The 23,538-nt window shown below is 52.8% G+C and overlaps 3 protein-coding genes across 6 annotated transcripts in view; 1 reads left to right on the top strand and 2 right to left on the bottom strand.

Moving 5' to 3' along the window:
• Nucleotides 1-4,917: 4,917 nt before the first annotated feature.
• Nucleotides 4,918-11,582, bottom strand: CCDC183 (coiled-coil domain containing 183). Its single transcript, XM_065647319.1, is given in 16 exon segments — nt 4,918-5,030; nt 5,681-5,777; nt 6,004-6,129; nt 6,242-6,401; nt 6,966-7,126; nt 7,405-7,505; nt 7,588-7,642; nt 7,750-7,878; nt 8,733-8,855; nt 9,236-9,340; nt 9,472-9,633; nt 10,356-10,430; nt 10,573-10,694; nt 10,781-11,111; nt 11,114-11,272; nt 11,274-11,582. Coding segments are annotated over 16 exon segments (2,328 nt in total).
• Nucleotides 11,390-18,218, bottom strand: SBDS (SBDS ribosome maturation factor). Its single transcript, XM_065647320.1, has 5 exons — nt 18,049-18,218; nt 16,104-16,233; nt 15,061-15,261; nt 14,354-14,518; nt 11,390-13,738 (listed from the first exon to the last, which is right to left on the bottom strand). The coding sequence occupies exons 1-5, from the start codon at nt 18,174-18,176 to the stop codon at nt 13,610-13,612; spliced, it is 753 nt and encodes a 250-aa protein (XP_065503392.1). The 5' UTR covers nt 18,177-18,218; the 3' UTR covers nt 11,390-13,609.
• A 92-nt stretch (nt 18,219-18,310) lies between these two features.
• The window catches only part of LOC135995620 (S-adenosyl-L-methionine-dependent tRNA 4-demethylwyosine synthase TYW1-like), a 115,278-nt gene continuing 110,050 nt past the window's right edge, over nt 18,311-23,538 (top strand). For 3 of the 4 annotated variants that reach the window (XM_065647070.1, XM_065647072.1, XM_065647069.1), the window contains exons 1-4: nt 18,311-18,330; nt 20,915-21,063; nt 22,247-22,387; nt 22,944-23,045. In XM_065647070.1, coding sequence (XP_065503142.1) covers nt 18,321-18,330; nt 20,915-21,063; nt 22,247-22,387; nt 22,944-23,045 — 402 coding nt within the window. In that variant the 5' untranslated portion in view covers nt 18,311-18,320. The remainder of the gene's footprint in view (nt 18,331-20,914; nt 21,064-22,246; nt 22,388-22,943; nt 23,046-23,538) is intronic. The other variant, XM_065647071.1, reaches the window with a different exon arrangement.

The following is a 23,538-nucleotide window of genomic DNA, read 5'->3' as shown; positions in this document are numbered from 1 at the left end:
CACTGCTGTGCCTGCCCAGGGGGTGGCAGCCAGTGGGGGGGTGCCCAGGAGTGGGTGCTGGTGGTTTGGAGGAGCACCCGCCTGGCCCAAGCCCAGGGCAGCGTGTTGGGGTGATCCTGGGTCCCCCAGCATGACACCCAGCCACAGCCATTACGTGTGTGTCACAGGGCTGTACTTGTCCCCCTGTCCCTTGCAGGGCTGGGGACACACACACATCCCCAGGCACCTCAGAGTCCGTCCCCACCCCCCTCCCTCTCCCACAGGCATCCCCACCCTGATGCCTAAATCACCCTGAGCATCCTCACCTGCACCTCAACCCCCCCATCCCAGTTTAAGCCCAGCAGCCCCAGTGCTGGGGGTGTGTTGGGCTCAGCCCTGTTCTCTGCGCCCGCTTGGGGGGTTTCCTGCTTCCCCCCCTCACTTAGGTGTTTTATTTCCACCTGATGGGTGCTGGATGTGCAGGGGGACCTGCTGCTGCCATGGTCCCCTCTCGCTGCCCGGGGTTGGGGTGCTGGGGCCACCCGCAGCCCCAGCTCGTTTGCTGTACTGAGCACCCCATAGGTAGGAAGCCTGTGGATTGGGGGGGTGGTGACTGGCAAACCAGCCTTCCCCCCACCCCGGGTGTACCCATTCTGCCCCCCTCTCTGTGCACTGTAGGTTCTCCCCATCCCTCTTCCCCTGTGCATCCTCTCTCTAGTCCCTCTGATCCCAAATATCACAGCTCCTGTGCTTCCCCCATGCTGGCACTCACCCCCCCCCCTACCCCCCAGATTCTTTCCTGGGTCTCCCCCACTCCTCTTTACCCCCCAAATCCCCTCCAGCTCCGTTCCCCTCTGCAGGACTTTGTTCCTGTCCCCTGCTCGGCCACCTCTATCCCCACCAAGCACCTTCAGCTCGGCTCTGGTCCACTGCATGCTCACTCCTGCCCTGTGTGACACCCCCTGCACCCTCCCATCCCCTTCCCCCTCCCCATACACACCTGGATCCTCTCTGGACCCCTCTCCAAGACCCTCCCTGAGTTTCTGTGCCCCCTGCTCTGCTCCAAGCTCCTCCGGGGCCACCCAGACCCCTCTGTCCCTTCCTCTGCTCCCCGTGCGGCAGAGCTGCCTGCGAGAGCTTGGGCGGGTTGTGCCCCCTGTGTCCCCCATGGATGGGACCCTGCCCCATGGTCTCACAGGGAAAAGAGCCTGGAAAGAGGCTTTGCTTTCATCTGCTTCAGGTCGCCCATGGCAGGCTGGACCGGGACAAGCACCAGCCGCCTCCTTCCCCAGGTAAGATGGAGTTGGTCATGTCATTGTGCAGGTTTTGGCAGTTGTTCTCCTTGCTGGTGTTCTTCAGATGACCCAAATCCCAGAGCACAAAATCTTTCCCATTGATATTTCTCCCGAACAGGCACCGGTGTCAGAGCCAGCGAGCTCCTGAGCAAGAGCTGTGCCATCCCCGCGCTGTCCTTTGTCCCTGCGTGAGCGGTGAAAGCCTTGCAGCTGTGTGGGTGTGTTATTTTTCTCTGCTAAAGTGGCTGAAGTATTTCAAAGGGTTTCCCCAGGTGTGCCTGGCAGAGAGCTAAAGCCAGGCGCGTTTCTCTGGTCTCTGCATCACCCGAGACACTTCAGTTTTGGTTTTCCACCAAGCTGAGTGGTGCAGTCGGTGCACTGGAGGGAAGGGGTGACATCCAGAGGGACCTGGACAGGCTGGGGGGTCCATGTGAACCTCATGAAATTCAACCAGGCCAAGTGCAAGGTCCTGCACCTGGGTCAGGGCAAACCCCAGCACCAGCACAGACTGGGCAATGGAGGGAGGGAGGAATGGACGGATGGATGGACGGATGGATGGATGGATGGATGGATGGATGGATGGATGGATGGATAGCAGCCCTGTGGAGAAGGACTGGTGGGTGACAAATGTGCACTTGCAGCCCAGAAAGCCAAGTGTCTCCCGGCCTGCATCACCAGCAGGTCAAGGGAAGGGATGCTCCCCTTCTGCTCTGCTCTCCTGGGACTCTCCAGAGAACCAAGTCCAGCTCTGGGGTCCCCAGCACAAGACAGACATGGACCCCAGCGGTTCTGTCCCTCTGTCACCAGTGCTGCCTCAGTCCCACCCTGGTCCCTCCAGCATTTTAGAACGATGCTAAAACCCAACCTGTGGCTGGTGATGCCAACCCAGGCGATCTATGGGTCAAAAATCGCCATCACAAATATTAACCCTCCTACAACCAACATGGAAATGGCAAATGTTTGTGCCTCCTTGTGTGGAAGCAGCTCTGGCTGCCTCATCCCGCATCCCACCCTTGCAGCTCCAGGACAGACCCCACACTGGTGGCCCTGCCTGCATCTCCCATCCCAGAACAGCCAAAGGAGCCACTTGTTTTGGCCTCAAACTGGCTGATTTAGCCTGGTTCCCTTTCTCCCTGAAGGATAAAACCCGGTGCTGAGGCTTTGGTGTCAGTCACAGCCTGTGCCTACCCTTCGTTGCGCTTCATTTCATGTGATTTTGATCACATCGTTGAAAATAAAAAAAACCTCAAACCCACTCAATCTCAGCCCTCCCAGGGCAGAGATATTTCCGTGTGGTGAACGCTCGGATGCAAATTCTCCTGTGTCCTATTTTAGGTTTCTCGCCGGCACCGGCTGCAGACAACTACGCTTGAGCTGCCATCAAGCCTTTGGCAGTAATTGTTGTGGAAGGAATAAGGGTTTCTCAGGCCAGAAGAGGAAATCTCTCCTTTCCTTCTCTGGGCTGTGCCACCTCCCACCTGATGAAACCCCAATGGCATCAGCCCTGGTCCTCCCCTGCATTTCTTAGTTTATTCCTTATATTATTAATTTTCCTGTATTAGAGAGCACCATGCAACCTTTCTTTTCCCAGCATTTGGAGACGTGTGCTCCCCAGGGCAGTGGTGGGATCACCATCCCTGAAGGGGTTGAACAGACGCAGAGATGAGGTTCTCAGGGACATGGGGTAGTGCCAGGGGTGGGTTATGGTTGGACTTGATGATCTCGAGGGTCTCTTCCAACCAAAATAATTCTACGATTTTATGATCTCCATCTTGGGGACCCCCCCACGTGGCTTTACTGCCCCATGGCCTCCATGGGGTGGGGACAGTGCCCTACTGTGCCCCATGCAGCTCCCCTGCCCATTGCAGGCAGGTTGTCCCAGGCAGGGGTGTCCTGTCTGGCCCAGGGGTCGCTTTGGCAGAAGGATGCTCCTGACCCTGCTGCTGCCTTCCTGGTTGGTTGTATTTTGGTTTTTTCTTACTCTAGAAACCCAGGCATTGCCTCTGGTGTCTTCCCACTCGCTCTTGTACCTTTTCGCCACTTGTCACATCCATTTCCACGGCTGCCTCTCCCGGGTCAGGGTAAGACAGCGGCAGTCAGTCCAATTGCACCCAGCGTTGTCTCCTGGGCTGGAGCACGCTGGTGGGGTGACGCCTTCTCCTCGCCGCGCAGACATGGTGAGGAGTTGGGATGCTGTGTCTGAACACATTCGGTGAATGCTCATGATAAAGCAATTGGCCTTTGTATCCTCTGCTCACAACTTAACAGTATCAGTAGACCTGAAATTCCTATGTTGTTGCGTGTCGTTGCTCTTCCCTTCCTTTCAAGGCAGCTAAAGCATCTCAGTGTTACCTTGCATCTGGCAAACAGGCCACAGACCAGATTCTCCGTAAATTGAGATGGAAAAATTGAGTCCAGCTTTATCAGAGAGAAGTCTTCAACACGTTTTGTGGCTTCTCTGTTCCCCACAGCCAGAGTGCAAAGAGCAGACCAAGAGCCTGAAACAATTGCCACCAGGGGAGGTTTCGGTGGGCTATAGGGAACAATTTCTTCCCCAAAGGGCTGTCGGGCATTGGAACAGGCTGCCCAGGGCAGTGGTGGAGTCACCATCCCTGGAGGGGTTGGACAGACGGGGATGAGGTTCTCAGGGACATGGGGCAGTGCCAGGGGTGGGTTATGGTTGGACTCCATGATCTTGAGGGTCTTTTCCAACCAAAATGATTCATGAGTTTTTAGTGTTTATCCCAAATGATGGGAAACCCTAGTTCCAGCTCTGCTCTTTACCAAATACCTTTTAGAGGCTGAAGAGGAAGGAGACACAACACCTCAGCATACGGAGGGTTTTCCCCAAAGCTTCCCAGTGTCCCTTCTGTCTCCTCTGTACATCAGGGCAGGGCACAAAGTACCACCACCACGCTCTGAAAGGTCATCATTTCTACCAGCCACAACCTGATCTGGGTGAAGATGTCCCTGCTTATGGCAGAGGTTGGACTGGATGAGCTTTGAAGGTCCCTTCCAACCCAAACTGTTCTGTGAGTCTGATTCTGTGATTCTATTGTTTTCTTCTCTATGACCTTCAGGCTGTCAGAATACCTGGAACTGGGACATTCCCGATTGTTGACCAACAGACTTTGGATCTTGGATTCGGTGATGTCACTGCTGAGAGGTGGGTTTCTCCGTTACCCTGAGACTTTGGCAGATGTTTGTGGACACACACCAGCCCATTGGTGCACCCAGAGCTCCCTGGGGGGCAGAGGTCCCAGGAAGTTGCTGGCTCCACAGGATCAAGGTGGGGAAAGCCAGCCTGCCTCCAGCTTTGCTCTGGCCAGGGATGCTGTCCCGACCCCAGCCCATCCCCACCTCTGCGAGGAGAATAGCTGGGTGAGGGCCAGGGTGACGGGGCTGCCTCCAAACCCAGGTGAGTGCTCCTCAGGGTTTGACCCCCATGCGTCCTGGGTGACAGAAGCAAGCTAGGACCCCCCCATTCCAGCTTTACCACAGGTTTGGGAGGAGTGAAAAAGATCTGCTCTATTAAACCTGCTGGAGAAAGGGTGGTGGGGGCATCCAAAGCCAAATGGATGGTCTGGGCCATCCAAAACACAAGGGGTGATCTGGGGCATCCAAAGCTCTTGTGGAGCGACTGCTACTTCTTCTTGCTGGCTTTCTTCTTGCTTTCGATCAGCTGCAGCCCCTGCTTCTTGATGTCTTCCCGGGTGAGGACCTGGCTGTCATGTTTGTCAACAAAATCAAAGGGGTCTGGAGGAGGGAACAGAAAGAAATGGGCTGGGGAGGGTCTGCGGGGCCACCTCCGCTGTGCCTGTGTCACCAGGGAGAGCCAGCACGTTTTGGAGGGCTGGTGGCATCACAGTGAGCTTTCATGCCAAGCCCTGGCTCTTCCAGCCCAGCATCTGGGGGTGACCTGCAGGGCCTGGCAATGCCACTGCTGTGGCTCATCTCCAGCTGCTGGGGCTTCCCAGAAAGGTCTGGAGCCACGCGGTGGTGGACACAGCTCCAGCCTCATTAAAAAGAGGTGGTAAGCTCCAAAAACTCAGTGGCTCCTCCAAGAGCATCCAACAGGAAGAAGCCACAGATAGACCCAAGCACTGGTTATTCTTCACAGCCAGGTGATTTTGAAGACAAGGGTCTCCCTCCTTGCCCCACAGCATCTCTCCTTGTTCCTTCTGTGGTTCAATGCTCACCACCCCACCGGCTGCCTTCGTGCTCCCACATCCGCACCTAAAAGCACCGCCCATGCTCAAAGCCTTGGAGACAGCCCCAAGGTCTGGAAAAAACTCATGGGCTGGGGTCTGCTGGGACAGTGGGAGATAGGCGAGGATGGTCAGAAATCCCAACAGGCAGGAGCAGGGACAGTTGCCATGGGACGTGTCCCCGCTATGCTCTCCTACCGTGGACACTGCTGCCTCTGTCCTTCAAGGAAATCTTCAGGTTCTGCACATCATTTGCAGTTGTTTTCTCCAGAAAATTCCTGACCTTCACAAAAGTCTGTGAAAGACACCCTGGGTTAATTGCTGAAGGGGAGGTGGGTGTTACAACCCAAGGGATGCCCCACCTCGATGTCCCCCTGGGAGAACACCCTGCAGTGGCCAGTGCCACCTGGGGCTGAGCTGCTCCATGGGGCCTCCTCCATCCTCCTAACTTGGGACGGGCCATCAGGAGGAGCCTGGTGCGGGTCCCCAAAGACCCCAGCAGGGATGGAGATCCCACATACCTCATTGCTCTCGTCAGAGATGTGACTGTCAGGGGGCAGGTCGGCCACCCGCTGTGCCAGGTACTGCAGCTTCTGCTCGCAGTGCTGGAGCTTCTCCTCCACCCCCCGGGACATGAGAGAATCATCCTGGAGACAGACAGAACAACCTTGGTGGGGAAAATGAGCCACTTGGGGTGACAGTGGCTGCACCAAGTGTCACCGTGCCGTGTCACTGCACCACCCAGCGCTGTGTGGGTACCTGGTTGGGCATGGTGATGCCGTGCAGACGGAAGATGAGGTTGTCGATGCTGTTTTCAAACTCGAGGAGGAACATCTGGTTCCTCAGCATCTGGGCTCGCGTCTGCTCCAGCCGGGCCTCTTCTGACTGCAGGTTCACCCTCAGCTCCTCCTCCAGCATCCTGCAGCCAACCACATTCACATCCATACAACTGCACAGGGGTGCAGAGACACCACAAATCTGTTGCAAAAGCTGCTCACGTTGCACCTCCTACCCTCCAACTACAGAACAGAGATGCTGCCTGCCCACCCAGCTCCATGCTGCTGGTACCACTTCCCACACCAGGCAAGGAGAAAGAGGCCTCCTGTTGTCACAGAGGGAGATTTAGGTGCTCGGCCAGGACCAGAGCTCAGGGACACCCGGCTCAGAAAAACTCCCGGAGCAGGAGGGGTGAGTGGCTGCAGTGGGAGGGAGGAAGGGGGGCCCTGTTGGGACATCCATGATGCACACGTTCCCCTCCAAGGGCGGTGGCCCAAATGACATGTTGTTGGGCATTGGAACAGGCTGCCCAGGGCAGTGGTGGAGTCACCATCCCTGGAGGGGCTGGACAGATGGAGATGAGGTTCTCAGGGACATGGGGCAGTGCCAGGGGTAGGTTATGGTTGGACTCAATGATCTTGAGGGTCTTTTCCAACCAAAATGATTCCGTGATTCTATGACACGGCTGTCCCAAGGCCAGCAGCACCTGGTTTTGTTGGGGGGCTGGTGAAACTTCAGCTCAGCCTGCTGCAGCTCCAGATCCCTCAGTATCTTCTTCAGCACCTGCTTCTTCTCCTTGCTCTCCCTGATGTAGTTCTCCAGGTCCACCAAGGACTTCTGCTGTGCCAGGAGCTTGCTGGGGATGTCCTAACCAGGGGACAGCATGAGAACTCAGCCCACAGTGCTCATGCAGGGTGCAGCATCTGGGCCATGGCCTCAGAGTGGTTTCTGCACCTTGGACCACTGCAGGCTCAAGGCATGGAGAAACATAGCTCCATCCCTGCCCACACAAGAGGCGCTTTGGGGGGCTCCAGGCCCACAGGAGAGCTGAGAACCCCGCAAGAAAACAAGGTGAGCAGAGAGGTCTCGGCTCCCCGTGGCTACGAGCAGCCTCAGGTTTTTGGGGAGATGGGTTGTTACGTTACCCAGAGGCGGGAGCACTGCACCGCAGCCTTGGCCGCCTCCATCTTCTCGGTTATCCAGGCTGCGTGGTCCCTCTGGGACTTGGCAGCCTCCAGTTCAGTGGCTGAGGTGGGAGAAAAGTGGCAGAGGGGGGTGTCCGGAGCTGCCCCCGTGTCCCACCCCCCTGCTCCCCGCCAAGCACTCACCCACCAGTGGGTCCTGCTGGGTCGAGAGGTCCATGGTGAACTCGTACTTGGCTTGCTGTAAGGACGTTCATGGTCACCCCCCGAGCTGCTGGCACCCTGGGGAGCTGGCCCTGCCACCCCCACCCACGGGGGCTCGGTGCTGGTGCTTTCCCCCCAGCTCACCGCTCGCAGATTCTTTTCGCTCAGTACCCTCAACCAGAGCCTGTCGATGTGAACCTTCTGGCTGGCCAGGGAGCGGTACCTGAGCTGTCTGTCTGCAAGGAACTGGGTTTCCCTCTTGGCCATGTCCTCCTGGAGTGTATCAGAGAAGGGAGAAGTGGCTGCAGAAGCTGGGACCATAGAATCATTTTGGTTGGAAAAGGCCTTCAAGATCATTGAGTCCAACCGTTAACCCGACCCTGGCACTGCCCCATGTCCCTGAGAACCTCATCTCCGTCTGTCCAACCCCTCCAGGGATGGTGACTCCAGCACTGCCCTGGGCAGCCTGTTCCAATGCCCCACAGCCCTTTGGGGAAGAAATTGTTCCCCAGATCCAACCTCAACCTCCCCTGGCGCAACTTGAGGCCGTTTCCTCTGGTCCTGGCGCTTGTTCCTGGGGAGCAGAGCCCGACCCCCCTGGCTCCAAGCTCCTTTCAGGCAGTTCAGAGGTCAGAAGGTCTCCCCTCAGCTCCTGTTCTCCAGCTGAACCCCCAGCTCCCTCAGCCGCTCCCATCACACTTGTGCTCCAGCCCCTTCCCCAGCTCCGTTCCCTTCTCTCAACTCGCTCCAGCACCTCAAGGCCTTTCTTGTGAGGATGGACCTATGTGAGCCAGCTGAGCTTCTGGGATGGCCAGTGTCATAAATGACCCTCCTGTGTAAATGGGCTGGGTAGGAAAGCGGGCAGGATGGAGGGCAGGGAGAGCTGGAGGGTGGAGCGTGCTGCCTTCATCATGGCTGGTGCTTTGGGCGTGTTGTCCCCAGCCCCAGGGCACCCTGGCCCAAGAGTGAGATGTGAGAGGAGCTATGGAGGATCTGGGTGCTGTGGGCCAGCCCAGCTCAGTCTCTTTTGCTCTTCATTGCAGGAAGATCCACCAACCTGGGTGCATGATGCTGTCTGTGGGCTCCAGAGGGTGGGAGTGGGCCGCAAGGTGCTCGGATGATCTCACCTGGGCTATGTCAGCAGCTTTGCGGGCATCCGAGGCCATGACCTCCATGTCCTTCAGCTCCATGTGGTACAGCTCGGACATCCTGCCCAGGAGGTCCAGGTGTGAAGGCAGGTGGCTCAGCTCCTAGGACACAGGAAACCACAGCATGTCACCCCACTGAGCCACGGGGGTCCCCACGCTGTGACAATGGATGGAATCACAGAATCATAGAACAGTTTGGGTTGAAGGGACCTTCCAAGTTTATCTAGTCCTACCCCTGCCATGAGCAGGGACATCTGCACCAGCTCAGGTTGCTCAGGGCCCTGTCCAGCCTGGCCTGGGATGTCTCCAGAGATGGGGCATCCACCACCTCTCTGGCCAACCTGGGTCAGGCTCTCACCACCTGCACCTACAGAAGGACCTCTCTGAGCCAGGAGGATGTCCCACCAGCACAGTCCCTGGGGCACCTCACTGCCTTTGCAGGTAGAGCGGGTGGGCCAATGGCCCGGCGAGGAGGAGCTCACTTTCCTCAGGACATCCCGCACCCCCAGGTACAGGGTGGTCACATTCTCTCCAGCACGGACTTTCGTGAGCATCTTGTCAATGTTGTTCTCCAGCTGGCGAATCACCTGGGGCAGAGATGGGAGGGGACACATGGGGTGACACCACATGCTGAACCCAGCACTCACCCACAGGGTGCAGGGGTTGAGTTAAAGCCCCCTATGGGTGCTGCCACCCCAGGAAGAGAGGTCCTGGGTACCTGCACCTGCTGCTGCTTCTCATCCAGCTCCATCTCCTGCAGCCGCTGCAGCTGCTGCTGCAGCTTGTCCCAGACTTGGCACCGCTGCCTCACCTGGTGCAGCAGCATGTTGCACGTGTTCACCTGGTTGTAGACTGTGGCCCGGAGCTTCTCCCGGGCCACCTGGATGGGCAAGCGAGAGGTCACCAAGCTGGAGGCAGCGCTCGCTGGGCACCCCGGGAGAAGGGGGTCCTGCCTGGGAAACTCCCCCCACGGTAGAGCCGGGGATGCTGGGACGTTGCTCCAGGACATTGTCACTCCCTTGGAAGGATGAGATCTGGGAGAGCTTTGCTCTTGGGGGTGGTTGGGGTAAGGCAGAGGTGACATCAACATCTCAGGGCTCGGGGACTGAGTCAGGCAGACCCGGGGTCGGGTGTCAATAAAATCGATCTGTGTCCCAGACGCAGATGCTGGCGGAGAGCGGCGGCTCCGCTCTGTCCCTGCCAGAGGCCCCCAAGCAACGGCAGCTCTGTGGTGCCACCACCGCTAATTCCACGGGCTGATAACCAGGTCACAACCTTGGGACAGGCAGTGAAGGGCAGAGGCAGCATCTCTGTGCCAGGGACGCAGCTGGACCCCGCAACAACTCAGGAAAGGCAGGGTGGAAGGGCCAGGAGCTCTGCTGGGGCAAGGGATCTGCTCCAGGAGCTAAAGGAGGACCTGCACGGATGGGTCCTGTGGTGGAAAGGGACCCATGGGACGCAGGTGAACACCCTGTGTCTCACCACACCAGCCCTGTGGGGTTATCCTTGTGCCGACACCAGGTCCCTCCACCGTGCACCCTGTTCTGAGTGTCCCTGGAGCCCCAGCCCCTGCACCAGCCCGTGCCCACCAGACCCCGTTACCTCCATCGTCTGCCTGGCCAGATTGGCACTCAAGTTCTGCGCCCCGAGGACCTCGGAGGCCATGACGTGCTTGTGCTGCAGGCAGAGAGAACGTCACCGTCAGCCTGGGGACAGTCACATCCTACTGCTGTCTGCTCCCGGAGAGGGCTGGCGGAGGACGTGGCTCTGCAGGGCCACCACCGGGCAGGGGGACATGGCAGATGGGACCTCCCGGTACCTTCCGGGTGATGTCCAGAGTCTGGGCATCCTCCTGCACGGCCTCGCGCAGGCGGGGGAGCAGCTCCCTGTTCCGACTGAGCTTTTCCTCGCATGACTGTGTGAAAAACTTCCTCCCTTGCTCTGGGGGACACCAAGGTGCTGTTGGTGCAGGACAACCAGGGGACCAAGAGCCCCAGCCCATCCCCGTGAAGCCCAAGGGGCAGCACCTTGCAAGGCAATGACGGCGCGCAGCTCCTGGGCGCGCTGGCTCAGCTCTGTCTTCTGGCCCCGCACGGTGGCAGCCGTGCCCCGGCTCTCCGGCCCTGCTGCAGCCATGGCCGCTCCACCGCCTGCCAGAGCTGTTGCTGGGCTGGCACCGTGCACAGAACCGGGTGCCCGGTGCCTGCGGAACCGTCACCGTGGCAGCTCCGACTGCCACATATCACACACCTCCCGCTCGGCCACGGCCACTCACAGCCCCTTCTCCACGCCTGCATGCGACAGATTAACTAATGAGCAATTACTGAGCGCTCTGCGGTAGCCAGAGGCAGGACAACGATGCAGATCCCAGCTCTGTTTCCCATCACCGTGGCTACAGCAGTTTCAACCAGCCCAGTCGGGAGAACCCTCCAAACCCCAACAGACACAGAACAATTTCAGGGAAAATACGTGTATACGGACACACAATACAGCAGCGCTCGCCCGGGAGCTGCCGGCTTGTTCCAAATGGCAGGAGGAGTCTATTACTCCCTGGACATCCTCCTTCAGAAATTCCAGTTAATTAGTCAGGACATGGTTGTGCAGGAAGTTATTAAAACCGGCAAAAACAAACCAGCTGCCAATACTGATATTTATTTGGATGCTTACCATACATTCTTGCTGAAGGACAAATATGACAAGAAATGCAAGCATGTACATTTATTTGTTGATAAATAAAATGAAGCTCCCTCTACCAGAGAAAATACTTAACATTTGATTTGCAGAAAAAAAGACTTCATAAGGAAATTGCCTTCCTAGCACCAAGCTCATAAATTGGCTTAGATTAAGTTTCTGTAACAGAAGATCTTTGACCTGCAGCCGTCCTCTTGTGCTCTGGGTGTTGGGATGTAGAAAACAAATGATGGGATTATGAAATCAAGTATTACTGACACAATATCATCGGAGGCTCTTCCTCAGTGTCTCACTCGCAGATTTATGAATTGTATGTTAGCGCTAACTGCCAGGGACAAGCTAAATATCAACGTTACCATCCTCAGTGCTTCACAAAGCACGCATGAAGAGATGGGCATCTGAAAAACACGGATTGTACACACGAGGAATCTTGCCAACCTGTCCACGTAGAGATTTCCAAACTGAGGCTGTGGCCACACAGCAAATATAATAATTATGCCACTGAACTTTCCTCGGCAGCATTTAAACACCACGGAAGATTACTCTGGGGGCAAGAGAAAGTGTTTTAAAATGGACAAAATGGTTCAAGAATCTCCACGTCAGTGGCCCTCAGCAAAACTCAGAGTCTATAGTGGCAAATACTTTGAAAATATTCCTAAAGAAACTTAACCCAGCCTTGCACAAGCTCATGTAAATCAACCACCGCAGAAATCAGCTTCCAAGGGGATCTAGTCTCGCAGACTCTCCGCATGTGACACGTCAAACCTCCTCCCATTGACATCAACTCTCCCTGCTTAAATTCACACCGTGTTAATGGCACAAAGGCAAAGGTCATGTCAGGAGCACAAACCAGAGCTCTGTTTAATCATCACAGAACAGGCAGAGCAAACAGCGACCACAGCACACGCTCTACTCGCCGGCAGCTCCCGCCTCACCGTGTACTAACCACGCAGGAACTGGTACGTAATTCTTAAAGCTCCTTAAATTCCTGCTGGTTTAGGTTTTAGTCATCCAAGGATATATATGCTTTGCCTGGTGGTTTATATTTTTAGTTTCTCCTCCTCCAGTTGTTGTCCTCTCTTCCCCTCTTCTTTGAAATACACAAGTTAAACTTATAAGCTGAAACAAGATTTAACAGAATAATCAAGAATTATATATTGTGCCTCAGGAGCTGGCTGGAAATTCCATGCATGTGTTAGAAAGCAGCGTAAAAAGACACAGGACAAAGGAGAGCTGCCAGAATTGTTCTCAATCGCACTAAAAAGGAGCACGACAAAGGGTTACCACCAGGGAACTGCGGCCAAACAAAAGCTTGATGGCCAGAGGCCACCGCCGCCTGTTCCGCCGCCTGTTCCGGGTTCATTTTGTCACGGGCATGAGAACAGCTCAGAAACACAAGCTCCTCCTTCTGCCTACAAAAAGCATCGCCACGGCCACAGCTACCTCCTATACTATTAACAAAAATAATTATTTTCTTTCTTTCTGTATCTATAATATATGAATAGATAATAGTTCATTTTTAATTAATGTAGCTAAATATACTTTATGAATAAGTTATCTGGAGAACATTTTTTCTAAATCTGCAAGTACTGTTACACCCAGTGAAGGAAATCTTTTAGAATGGTCCTTTAAAGTTCTCTAATTACCAAGCAGCCAATTATGGAAGTCTAAGTCAGTCTTCACTCTGCCAAAAGATCAGTTTAGACACGATCCACACTTTGTACCCGTTTAAAAGTGAAAACGCAGCTCCCTTTTCTTCAGGTTCCCCTCCTCACATCCAAACCCCACCTTGACAATCTTCCACTCGACACTGACAGCGTAAAGCACAAACGATTGGCATTAAATCATTCGAAAACTCAACAGCAACCCTTCAAGTTCACCAAACCCAGAGTAACTTTCACATCAGGTCTTAACTCAATCCTCGTTAGTGCAACTCTGACACAAAATGTTCCTACAGGCAAACCCAGCTGGAAACCAAGCAAGTGTAAAATGATTAAAAAAACCCCCCACACTGCATGGAAAAATCCCAAAGGATTAGTGTCAGAAAATATTTGGCAGCAAGAGATTGGAAAAAAAAACCCACGAAGGCCTAACAGAAGAGAGCGGTGAACGCCGGTCATTTCGCAGGATGTCGTTAACGTAGAACCGCTCCAGGAAGGTTTTCATTATTCGAGCTTTTCATCTCCTTCCTCCACGTCTTTCAGACTGAGCACTTCCAGGGTTCCTTTCCCTTTGGTCTCGCTCCGGATCAGCTCATCGATCTCTCTGAAGCAGCCTGGATCAATAAGGCACACCTGAAATATTCCACGTTTCATGAGTCAAGCTATAAGATTGGAATTTCATCAGCCCCCTTACCAGGGCCACATTAATTGTCATTTAAAAATATTATTGTTTAATCACTAAGACAGACTTTGCAGGGTTGATAAGCAATTTCTATCACAGAATCTTTCCAAATAAGTTCTGCAGTTCCATTTAGCCGTGCTGGACATGGCTTTGGGCTGCTGGATTGATAGTCTGTGCTCAGAAAGATTTCTACCAAATTTTGCTTTACCACAGACTTCAAAAAAAACCCCAAACTTATTCATCACTGTCAAAATACAGGCCTGACCCAGCAAATAAGAGTAATATTCCATATATGCAGAGCAGCTTATCAGTGTTGTAGGATAATCGCTGCTAAAAGAAATGACACAGTTCTTCTCCTCAGCCTGAAGCAGCAATCTCTGTACAATAATGGCTATTTTCAAGCTTTCACCACTAGGACTGTGTGAAATTAAAAATTACAAACTACACCCCTAATTTAGAATCTCTGGTAAACTTGCAGCTTAGCTAAACAACATATTTGATCTTCTGGTAAAACATAGAGATGTAGTCACATCAGTTATGAATCCCAAGGATGCTTTATCGCTTACAATTTCTAACTGTTCGTGGAAATCTTCATTCTCAATCACTTTAATCAGCGGCTTGAGCTTCTCTTTCAGTTTCTTCCCCTCCTTTGCTGGAAGAATAAATCGCAGCCTCATGTGAGCACGTTCGATTTGCATGGTCTCCTTTAACTGTCTGATCACTTCCAGTGCCTACAAAGATGTTAAAAACAAAGAGCATTTACACATCTGCTTGAAAACCACCATACAGATCAAAACCTCAAATCCTTCGCATCAGCTTCAGACACTTTTGTCAGCGCTGCAGGGAGTTTGCTCGAACACTGCTTTGATAGATTAACAAGAAAAGGCAGAGTTCTTGTTATTTGTGATCACTCCGACACTTAAAAAACCCGTCTGAAATCTTAAATAGCACTTATACTGCAAACCAACACGTGGCTCACATGCAAAGCCTGATTTATTACCTCCACCAAAATAAATGACAAAACTTTTCTGTTCCAGGCATGTCACTGTTGCTGCTTTAATTAGTTTCTTTCTTTCTCCCTTCCCTGAATTGTTAGAAAACAAACTGCATGAGTTTCAGCAGCTGTTTGTATCCAGCATTCAACCGGCTGGATGAGTAATCACTGCAGACTTCAGCCCCCAGGGCTTTGCTGACCCCTCTGTGGCTGCAAACAGAGAAATTACACTTGAAGCCACCACCTCTGAACAGAACCTGATTTTGTGAAAAAACGAACCTGCTGCTTCGTGCTCTTGTTCGGTTTGACGGAGTAGTGAATGTCCTTCATGGCTCTTTCTATGAGGATCACTGTGTACGGCCTCTTTGTTTCGGGATTCACGCATTTGTCAGCGACAATAGTCGCGATGTCTCTAAACATCTGCTCCAGCTGCGTGTGCCGTTCTTTGTCCGATACCTGCAGCTCCCCTTTTGATAAAATCTGGACAGTAAATAATTCAAAAAAATCAGTTAATAAATGTCGCAGGTTTGACTAAAGAGTGAAAAGCCTAGTAACTGTGTTAAATTTAACAATTGCTTGAACGGTTTGGTCAGATGTGAAGTGCAGAAAAAAAAAAACCAGCATTAATAAGGTACGTCATTATGACAGACAGCACTGAAAGATTTCAAAGAAAAAACCCACCACAGGAAAACTCCAAAAAGAGAAGCACAGATATACTTGAATTCACAACAAGCCCACAGTTCATATCCTACCAAGGACTAAGAAATTAGATCTGTTCTTAACATTTAATCGGACTTCCCAAAGTGAGCAACTGTCCCTTTCCATCCCCTGCATCCTTAAAAATATACCTTAGGTGAGAAACTCTTCAGCACTGGTAAGTCTTCTTTTTTCTGTGTCTGTAGACATCAGTGCATAAAAGCTGTATGTTCTACAGAGCATTCAGAACTCTTTTCAGCTAAATACATACAAAAAATTCAGGACTTGGAGCACAAGTGTGATGGGAGCAGCTGAGGGAGCTGGGGGTTCAGCCTGGAGAACAGGAGCTGAGGGGAGACCTTCTGATCTTTGACCTGCCTGAAAGGAGCTTGGAGCCAGGGGGGGTCGGGCTCTGCTCCCCAGGAACAAGCGCCAGGACCAGAGGAAACGGCCTCGAGTTGCGTCAGGGGAGGTTGAGGTTGGATCTTGAGAACAATTTCTTCCCCAAAGGGCTGTGGGGCATTGGAACAGGCTGCCCAGGGCAGTGGTGGAGTTACCAACCCTGGAGGGGAAAGTCTTCTCCAAGCTTTTATAAAGCTGGTAACTGTGAAGTGGTTGAAACCTACCATCTTACAGATTTCTGTTTGGTCATCCGTCCCAAATGCTTTAACAAGATCTTCTTTCTTTGCCACCTGGCCTTTGGAAACGTTGACAAACACCGTGTGCGTCTGCAGGACCTCGTCGAGATCTTTCTCCCTAGAGATGAGGGCATGGTTAGAAAACTCGTGAAGTCAACAATATAAGAAAGAACACACAAGGTTTTGGCAAGGAGGAACAACTTGTGCTGCCAAGGAGCCTGGAAACTTCTACTCCTGAGATGTAACTCCCCAGGGGAAGGGCAGGGCACCGCGCTGCGTACGAGGGTGCTCCCCGTACCTGGATTCACTCAGATCCCACCATCTTCCTGGGCTGGACAGCCGGATACCATGAAAGCTCTCCGGCTCCACAGCCAGGCCCCACGTGGGCCTCCCCCCTGCCACAGCCAGGTGCCCACATGGGGCTGCCCCACACAACTGGGTCACAGAATCACAGAATGTGCTGAGTTGGAAGGGATCCACACGGATCACAGAACAGTTTGGGTTAAAGGGACCTTCCCAGCTACCCCAGAGAGGGGAACTTGCGGCCACCTGGGGCTGATGGTGGCCGTGGAACTGCCCCAACCCCTTGCAGGGGCTTGTGGGCAGAGAGGGGCAATGTCCCACCAACCCAGGGAACCTGAGGGTCAGTGGTAAAGAGAGAACCCCTTCCCCAGTGTCTCATGGACTAGTGTATGTTTTCTGTCCCGTGACGAGAGCGCCGAGGGTCCGATGTCCCAGGATTATCATAGAATTATAGAAGTTTGGGTTGAAGGGCCCTTCCCAGCTCCCCCAGTGCCCCCCCTGCCATGAGCAGGGACATCTGCACCAGCTCAGGCTGCTCAGAGCCCCGTCCAGCCTGGCCTGGGATGTCTCCAGGGACAGGGCATCCACCACCTCTCTGGCCAAGCTGGGCCAGGCTCTCACCACCCTCAGCGGCAACAATGTCCAGCCTGAATCTCCCTTCTTTAGTTTAAAAGAATCACAGAATGTCCTGAGTTGGAAAGACCCACCAGGATCATCAAGTCCAACTCCTGTCCCTGCACAGGACAACCCCACAGTTCACACCTTGTGTCTGAGGACATTGTCCAATCTCTTCTTGAACACTGTCAGGTTGGGGCTATGACACCTCCCTGGGGAGCTTGTTCCAGTGTCCAGCACCTCTGGGTGAAGAACCTTTTCCTCATGTCCAACTGCCCCTCCCCTGGCACATCTTCCTGCCATTCCCTGGGTTCTGTCACTGTCACAGAGAGAAGAGCTCAGCCCTGCCCCTCCTGCTCCCCTGCTGAAGCTGCAGCCCCATGAGCTCTGCTCTCGGTCTCCTCTGCTCCAGCTGAACAAACCCAGGGACTTCAGCCGCTCCTCACACGGCTTCCCCTCCAAACCCTTCACCAGCTTCGCAGCCTCCTCTGGACACTCTCCAGCAGCTTTATCTCCTTTTCTCCTGTGTCCCCAGCCCTGCACACAGTGAATGCTCCAGGTGAGGCCGCCCCAGCGCAGAGCAGAGCGGGACAATCCCCTCCCTGCCCGGCTGGCCCTGCTGTGCTGGATGCACCAGGACACGGGTCTCTCTTGGCTCCAGGGACACTGGTGGCTCATGTTCAACTTGCCATTGACCAGAACCCCCAGGTCCCTCTCCGCAGAGCTGCTCTCCAGCATCTCGTCCCCCAGTCTGTCTGTACAGCCGGGGTTGTCTCAGGTGTAAGATCCGGCACTTGCCCTTGTTGAACTTCATGTGGTTGGTGATTGCCCAGTTCTCCAGTTTGTCCAGACCCCTCTGCAGGGCCTCTCTGCTCTTCAGAGTGTCCAAGGGAGGTCCCCACACGCCCCCCCTCACAGCCCGGCCCCACACAGGCCTGGGCGCTGCACAGGCCTGGGCCCCACAACGTGCCTCCTTCCCCCCCCGCCCTCGGCCAGGCCCCGGGCCGGCACTCACGCTCCGCTGCGCCATCCCATGACCTTGTTGCGGTAACAGGCGATCTCGAAGCGCTTCCCGGCGCGCCGGGCCCGCACCACGGCCACGTTGGTGAGGCGGATCTGGTTGGTGGGGGTGAAGATGGACATGGCGGCGGCCGCCACTGCGCCACGGCCGGGGGGGCCGCCTCGCGCTGCCTTCCCATTGGTGGCCGCTGCCCCTGCCCCGCCCCAAGGAGCGCCGGCAAGAACCGTCCGGAGGGAAACGGCGGCCGGAAGGGGAGGGGCCGGCGCATGGCTGCGGGTGAGGGGGCCCCGGGGAGCCTGGGGTAGGGGGTGATGACTGGGGGGAGGAATAACCGTGAGGGGGTGAAATTCTGCGGAGTGTGAGGGGCGGAAATTGTGAGGAGTGTGTGTGTGTGGAAATTGTGAGGGAGGGGGGGGCGGAAATTGTGAGGAGTGTGAGGGGGGGAAATTGTGAGGAGTGTGTGTGGGGGGGGAAATTGTGAGGAGTGTGTGTGGGGGGGAAATTGTGAGGAGTGTGAGGGGGGGAAATTGTGAGGAGTGTGAGGGGGGGAAATTGTGAGGAGTGTGAGGGGGGGAAATTGTGAGGAGTGTGAGGGGGGGAAATTGTGAGGAGTGTGAGGGGGGGAAATTGTGAGGAGTGTGAGGGGGGGAAATTGTGAGGAGTGTGTGTGGGGGGGAAATTGTGAGGACTGTGAAGGGGAAATTGTGAGGAGTGTGGGGGGGAAATTGTGAGGAGTGTGGGGGGGAAATTGTGAGGAGTGTGAGGGGGGGAAATTGTGAGGGGTGGGGGGGGGGAAAATTGTGAGGAGTGTGAGGGGGGGAAATTGTGAGGAGTGTGGGTGGTAACCATAGGGTTTGGGGTTGGGGTAGATAACTGTGAGGAGTAGTGGTAATAACTAGGGGGTGTGTGTGAGGGGAGGAGTAATGGCCATGAGAGGAGAGTGTGTGTGGGGGTTAATAACAAGGGGGTGGGGGGTAATGACTGGGGGAGGTGTGAGGGGTGGGTGATAACCGTGGGGTGTGTGGGGGAGTAATAACGGGGGGAGCAATAACCCTGAGGGGGCGAGTGTATGTGGGGGTAATAACTGGGGGGCTGTGAGGGGTGATAACTGTGAGAGGGACGATAATGGTGTTGGTGATGACTGTGCGTGGGGGAGGAGTGATAACCCTGGGGGGTGTGTGGGGGGGGTAATAACTGTGTGTGAGGGTAATAACTGGAGGGGGGGTGTGTGTGGGGAGAAAGAGTAATAACCCTGGAGGGGGTAATAACTGTGTGGTGAGGGGGGAAGTGCGTGGGGGGTAATAACTGGGGGGGGTGTGAGGGGTGGGGTGTGGGTAATAACCATGGAGGGGGTGATAACTCTGTGCGTGTGGGGGAGTAATAACTGTGGGGGGTGGGTGTTAACTGGGGGGGGGGTAATAACTGGGGGTGGGCGCGTGTGTGTGGGTGTAATGATGTTGAGGGGGGGAGTGTCTGTGGGGGGGGGTAATAACTGGGAGTGTGTGTGTGAGGGAGGAAGAGTAATAACCCTGGGCGGGGTGGGAAAGTGTGTTGGGGAGGGTAATACCTGAGGGTATGTGAAGGGGTAATAACTGTGAGGGGGAGTGGGGTGTGTGCGGGGATGGTGGCTCTGAGGTGGTTAGTGGGGGGGTGGGATATAGGGGTCAGTGTGAGGGGCTTGTATGGGGGGGTTAGAGGGGTGGGTGAACACAGACCAGGGATGGGCTGGCGGGGCACAGGGTGGTGGGTGCTGGGGTGGGCACACATTGTGGGGTACTTGGGCTCCTGCAGGTTTCTGGAGCCCCCTCAAGGGGTAAAACCCACTCCTGTGGGCTGCCCATGTAAACCAGTCGTGCTGGAGGCACAGGACGAGCTGCTGAATGGGGCTGGGAGCACCTCAGCTCTTTTCTTTTTGAGAGTTCAGTATTAATTGTGGAGGGATGAGGGGGAAAGAAGCTTTTGTACCGTTAGTAACAACCCAGGGGGGAAAATAAGTTAGCAAAGTTTCCAGCCTCTTGGAAACGCTCAGTTTCTGAGCTCTTGTCTTGTGTCTGCAAAAACAAGATCCAGGAGGACTGTGGATAACAGCAGGAAGGTGTCATCTGCATTTCTCAGTCAATCAGTGTTGCAAACAAGCCTTATTTAAACTCTTAAATGCTTTTTTTTATGAGATAGGTAATGACAGAGACTGCACAGGTGCACTCTTGGCTACAGCATTATGAACCCTGATTTTTTAAGCTGGTTCAGAACAATCTTGGTTGTTCCAAATCAACTGTCACCCACATGATAGAATTCTGAAAAAGTACTTTGAAGGTTTCCAGGTTTCAGCCTGGCCTTGAAACTCTGGGTCAAAGCTGTTGTTGTAACCAGTGTGGTGTCTCATGCACACAAGCAAGGGTTGTGTTCAGCAGCAGCCTCTGTGGAAGTGATTTCTCCCCTGACATGGAGCTTTTTAGCTCCAGCGATCTACCTGTGTCAGGTCTGCGCAAAACTAAGGCCAGTATGATACAGCGAATGTTTTACAAGGACTTTTTACTTTCAGGCACTTGCACAGCACAAAAGTATTTTCTGCCTTTCCTTAGAACAGAACCTGTCTAAGAAAAACCCAGAGTTTCCATATGACGATGTAAGGCATTAACTTGGATACGGAGATGAAACTCAGTTTATGCACCTCTGAGGAGGTGAAGGCTCCTTGATTCAATTGTGGTTTTTTTTGTCTTTAGCCAAAAGCTGTTTTCTGCAAAGCCTGAGAACAGCTAATGGTGTGAGCCTGTGGGTCCTGTATGATTATTTTCTTGTGTGCTTACACTGAATTGGTACTGTAGGAATCTGCTTTCATTAAATCTGTTATTTATTCCAGATTTAGATGTCTCAATGGATACGTGGAACTTCTTCTATACTTCCCTGGTGTCCTTATGGCTGCACAGATTTTACGTCTATTCTGTTGTTGCTGTTGGGATCAGCGTTTGGATCATCGTTCAGTTCTTCACCACCAAAACCAAAAAGAAGGTAAGTGAAGATGAAAGTGCTTTTGTCTGAGAAGGCCCCAAAATCTGTGTATGGAAGTGAGTGGCTGCTGGGTGACAGTCCCCACTGGTGCAGTGACACGTGCTGCCCCACTGTGGGCCCACCTGTGGGTCACTGCAGAGCCCAGGTGTGGTCGTGTAGGAAACGATCACCTTGCCAATATAATAGGCACAGGCAGGATCTCTCAGCAAAGCATGTTTTATTAAAGATTTTGCAAGACCGGGTGTTCTACCTAAAGGTAGGCACACATAATAGGACAAAAAGCCCCCATTTATATCCCCCCAAATCCTAGCCGCAGTTTCCCTCCCCTGTTGCCCACTGGTTGGTACTTCAGGGTTTACAGACCACCCAACCCTGCCTCAGTTCATGTATTTCCTTCATCTAATCCAAACGATACCCTTTCCCTTATCGATCGATTTAAAAATGGATTCCTGGCTCTTTGGCTGCCCTTCCCCCTAGATTAACTTGTAAATACAGGTATCAGTTTGCATTCTGGGATTAGTTCGAAGAGACTTTGTTTTACATTAAGGATTCATAGTCTGTCTCTCGGTCCTTCCCCCGGCTGGGGTCAGGTGCCAGGTCCCCAGTTTTGTAAAAACATTTCTTCATTAAACGTTCCTTACCGTTCAGTCCACCTGAGGGTTATAATCCTCAGGTTATAATACGTGGGTGACTCTGTGTCCTCGTTGGTATGATGCTGGAGCAGATCTTGGCTGAACGCTTCTCCCTTTGTTACTGAGAGATCATGTCAGCCTGGGTTGCTCTGTCACTGCAAATCAGTCGCTCCGCTTGTGCTGGAGTTTTCGGGTTCATCTTTCCATTGATGTTAATGATGAGGTTGGGCTGGTTTTAGGACAGGAGTGGGATTAGGCCATTCAGGATGCTAAAACCTTGTGCAGGTGAGTGAAGTTCTGCTGCGCGAGTTGTGAGGTTCCTGTGTTCAGCTGGATCTGGCTGTGTGTGACCTGAGTTTATTGGAGCGTGGCCTAGTTCAGAGAAATGGTTGTGTCTTTCTCTAGGTGCGAGAAGCTAAAATGCTTTGACAGCCTCACTTAATTAGTTCTGAAAGCCTGGTCACAGGATTTGCGTTTTAAATATTTTTGGGAGAATGGGGTTAATATCACTTTGAAAAGGGATTTAATGAGATGTGGTGCTTGTTTCTTAGGGTGAAAAATCCAGTGGGAATCCAGCTTCTTCTGAAGGAATAGAAGACAAACTAGTAAATGGATCAGCCACCCTGAAGGCAAAGGAGCTCTATGTTGCCGGGGTAAAGATTTTCTATGGGTCTCAGACTGGCACAGCAAAGGTATAAGTTACTTTTCCTCCCCCCGCCCCCACATACATGAAGTAATTTGAAACATCATTGAGATTCAAGTATGTTGCTTGCCTTAGAAATATTGCATTGTGTAAACATCAGAAAGTTCATTAGCTCATGAAAAGTCATTGTCCAACTTGAAAGATACGTTAAAATTATATAAAAATAACATTTTTTTTCTACTCACTTTAAATGGTACATGCAATAGAGACATTGATTATGGAGTTTAAAGTTTACTCTTGCCATACTTTTAATTGCTAGCAGGTCTTCTTAGAGACAAGTACTGTTTTAGGAGCTTTCAAAAAAAATTGTGTGTGTAAATGTGAAATCATTAGTCATTAAAATTCATGTCACTCTCTTCTTTCAGCCAATATACTTATTTTTTTTTTTTTAACATGAGGAATTATAGGTCCAGTGTCCAGTTCTGGTATGTCTTTGTTCTTTCTGTTGTGGGAGAAGTCTTGTGACTGGGCGTATCAGGGCTTGTTTGATCCTTACTGTAGTTGGATTGAAGTAATTGATAAATTCCTACATTTCTGTTTTTCAGAGGTTTGCCCAAGGTCTGGCTGAAGCTGTTATTTCACTTCGTTTGCCTGTGGAAGTCATTAGCATGGGAGATTATGATCCAGATGATTGTTTAGCAGAGGAGGTAAGTACCTTATAAATATGACTAATAAATAAAAGTTTTTCCTTGTGTTGTGAAGGGTCTTTTCCCCTTGTATTTCTCTCCTATTATTCTGGAAATTCCCAAAGCTGTGTGTTTAAAAATTACATCCCTGCTACATAAGCGTAGCCCATCAACCCTCAGCAGAAAACACCTAAATTTTGAATATTTCTAGGAGAGGATCACATAGAATATTTTGATGCTGACAATGACTTTGTATGAGCTGGTTCTGTAACTCAGGTGTGAGTTTTGTGAGAACGGTTGCACCAGGTCCCTCTATTCTGTCTCTGTATCCCCGGGGAAGGGTTCAAGACCAGAACAAGCAGATGGTGACAATTTTGCAGCCTTCACAGGCTTATAAGCTAAAAACTCCTTGCGAGACATATTTATATTGAGTAATCCTTGAGGGATTTTTCTTCTGTGAATATTGATAGTTGCTTTTTGTATCAGTGTGAGACTTTATTGCTGCAAGAGTCTG

The sequence above is a fragment of the Caloenas nicobarica genome, chromosome 17 (genome assembly GCF_036013445.1).
Source record: "Caloenas nicobarica isolate bCalNic1 chromosome 17, bCalNic1.hap1, whole genome shotgun sequence".
Taxonomy (NCBI): domain Eukaryota; kingdom Metazoa; phylum Chordata; class Aves; order Columbiformes; family Columbidae; genus Caloenas; species Caloenas nicobarica.
Note: the sequence above shows the minus strand (reverse complement) of the source record. Positions and strands in the feature narration are given on the sequence as shown.